Genomic DNA, 3,048 nt, shown 5'->3' with positions numbered 1-3,048 from the left:
TCTTCAGGTGTTTATTAGTGTCCTCTTAAAATTACCTGAGTTCTTGGAACATGTTTATAATGGTTCTCTTGAATGCTGTGTCTTGATTTTCTTCTAGGTTGTTCATTAGGAGATTTTATTTATTTTTTTTTTCTAGATAGAGTTTTTCTGTGTAGTTCCTGACTGTCCTGGAACTCCTTTTGTAAGCCAGACTGGCCTCAAACTCGGAGATCTGCCTGCCTCTGCCTCCCTAGTGCTGGGATTAAAGGTGTGCACCACCATTACCTAGCTTATATTTTTAGGTTTGTCATTCTGCTTTTGTTTTTGCAAAAGGGTTCAAGCAAAACACTCAAGCGTCTGGAGTTAGGTTGGTGTATGTTTTTTAACTTATTACATATATATGTGTATATATACATATATATATGTGTATATATACATATATATGTGTGTATATATATACACACATATATATACGTATACATATGTGTATATATGTGTGTGTGTATGTATTTTGCGTGTGGGGAAGTATTTATTTATGTTTATGAGCAAGGGGCTTTCATGCCAAGGTGCAAATGTGTAGGTCAGAGGAAACGATACCAATTATGTTCTCTCCTTACACCACATGTGGGGTCAAACTCGGGTCACCCGACTTGTTGGCCAGCAATTTTACCCATTGAGTTACCTTGCTAGCCTTTGATAGGAGTTTTTAGGCTGCTGGGCATAAGGTGGTATGAGAGAGCAGAGCTGAAAGGAGCATGTCTGTTTTCACGGCTGGGTGGATTGCTAGTGCGAGCCTCAGTGTCAGGCAGAGGGCTGGGCAGCCAGACTGGAACATAGAAAGGAGGAGATGAGGTGGTGGAATAGAAGCAGAGGAAGCTGGTTTTTTATTCTGTGTTGGGGACCATGTGAGCTTGGCACCTGGATCAAGACTCCTGGGTCAAAGTGGGCAGAGCTGAATTTTATTTCTTATTTTTATTTTTAGGATGTTTTAATTTTTATTTTATGTGTAAGTGTATTTATTGGCATATATGCATGTGTACCACTTGTAAGTCTGATGCCCACAGAAGCCAGATGAGGGTGTGTCAGATCCTCTAGATAAGGGTGTCATATCCCCTAGAACTGGAGTTAAATATAGCTATAAGCCACTCTGTTGGTGCTAAGAACTGAACCAGATCCTCAGTGAGAGCTGTAAGTTCTCTTAACAGCTGAGACATCTTCCTAGTCCATGAATTATATTTTTTAACTATGATACTAGACAACTTTTAGCAAAAGATATTTTTAAAACTTCTTTGTAGTAACACAAGTGGTTTATTCAAGGAATAAATCTATTTAGTCAATTATAAACTACATGGAAAAATTGGTTTTTAATCCTCTAAAAAGAAATTTGAGGCTTTGCAGACGCCGCTGTCCCCTCTCGCCGCTTGCTGCAGCCATGGTCAACCCCACCGTGTTCTTCGACATCGCGGCCGATGGCGAGCCCTTGGGCCGTGTCTCCTTCGAGCTGTTTGCAGACAAAGTTCCAAAGACAGCAGAAAACTTTCGTGCTCTGAGCACTGGAGAGAAAGGATTTGGATATAAGGGTTCTTCCTTTCACAGGATTATTCCAGGATTCATGTGCCAGGGTGGTGACTTCACACGCCATAATGGCACTGGCGGCAGATCCATCTACAGAGAAAAATTTGAGGATGAGAACTTCATCCTGAAGCATACAGGTCCTGGCATCTTGTCCATGGCAAATGCTGGACCAAACACAAACGGTTCCCAGTTTTTTATCTGCACCACCAAGACTGAGTGGCTGGATGGCAAACATGTGGTCTTTGGGAAGGTGAAAGAAGGCATGAACATTGTGGAGGCCATGGAGCGTTTTGGGTCCAGGAATGGAAAGACCAGCAAGAAGATCACCATTTCCGACTGTGGACAACTCTAATTCTTTTGACTTGCGGGCTTCTTACCCACCAGACCATTCCTTCTGTAGCTCAGGAGAGCACCCCAGCCCCATCTGCTCGTAGTACCCTGTAATCTCTGCTCTCACTGAAATTCTTTGGGGTCCATATTTTCCTCATTTCCCTTCAAGTCTAGCTGGATTGCAGAGTTAAGTTTATGATTATGAATAAAAACTAAGTAAGAACTGTAAAAAAAAAAGAAAAGAAATTTGATACCATATAAATTATGATCAGTGTATAGAATTCTATTATCTGTGATCTCTTTTTTCAGTATTCTTTTTCAAAGTTAAATATACAAATATTGACAGACAATATGACTTCACCTCTAAGAATAACTTCTGCTTTATTAATAAGATGCTTTTTGGAGCAGTTTTAAATTATACCATCACATTATACACAGAGTGGAGATTATGTATAAATAGTTGTGCTGAATAATTGATCCAGATTTTTCTCTGCAAGAATACATTATTTATAATAACTGTCACAGGTAGGCTTTTATTTCATTTTTAGGATATCTTTAAGCAAACAATATAAAAACTGACTTGAGAGATGCAATAGTGTAAATGGAAGATAATAATAATCCTTGGTCTTCAATGAACCTTTAATTAGCTGGAACTGGTGTTCTTGTTCTATGAGATTCTGAAATGCTGAAACATAGTACAGCTGAAATCATAGCAAACATCTCCAACCGTATGCATACTAATAGACCGGTCTCGTCATCAGTAAGAGCACAGAAAAAAGACATTTGGGGTTGGCTAAAATCATTAAGAGAAAATAACCAAAAGCTCTGCATTCAACTTTGGGTGATATTGATTTCTACCTGTATTATTGGAATCAATTCAATATTGTACAAAGTCTAAAGAATAATTTGCGGGCATGCAGTAGGTTCAGTGTTTCATATTCAGCAGGCTAATTGATAAATGCAACTAGAAAAATTGATTTCTACAAAAATGTATTCTGTAGTGTATTGTGTAGAAAACTCTAACAGAAACCTCTCTCAACAGTATGTGTTTTTTTTTAAATATTTTAGCAATTTATTTTAAAAAATACCACATTTATCATTAGGAGCTTTTATCTATTTTTTAATTTATTATTTTATATACCAATCCCAATCCCCCCAGTCCTG

General features: G+C 38.2%; 1 protein-coding gene across 1 annotated transcript; it reads left to right on the top strand.

Moving 5' to 3' along the window:
* The first annotated feature begins 1,387 nt into the window (after positions 1-1,387).
* Positions 1,388-1,982, top strand: LOC119823116 (peptidyl-prolyl cis-trans isomerase A-like). Its single transcript, XM_042055698.1, has one exon. It carries the CDS (start codon positions 1,412-1,414, stop codon positions 1,904-1,906), a length of 495 nt encoding a protein of 164 aa, XP_041911632.1. The 5' UTR covers positions 1,388-1,411; the 3' UTR covers positions 1,907-1,982.
* The last annotated feature ends 1,066 nt before the right edge of the window (positions 1,983-3,048 follow it).

Source organism: Arvicola amphibius, chromosome 9 (assembly GCF_903992535.2).
Source record: "Arvicola amphibius chromosome 9, mArvAmp1.2, whole genome shotgun sequence".
NCBI lineage: Eukaryota > Metazoa > Chordata > Mammalia > Rodentia > Cricetidae > Arvicola > Arvicola amphibius.
This window is presented reverse-complemented; position numbering and strand designations above follow the sequence as displayed.

What these genes read in the sequence shown, in the direction of transcription:
- LOC119823116 (XM_042055698.1), top strand. Translation starts at nt 1,412, where the DNA reads ATGGTCAACCCCACCGTGTTCTTCGACATCGCGGCCGATGGCGAGCCC.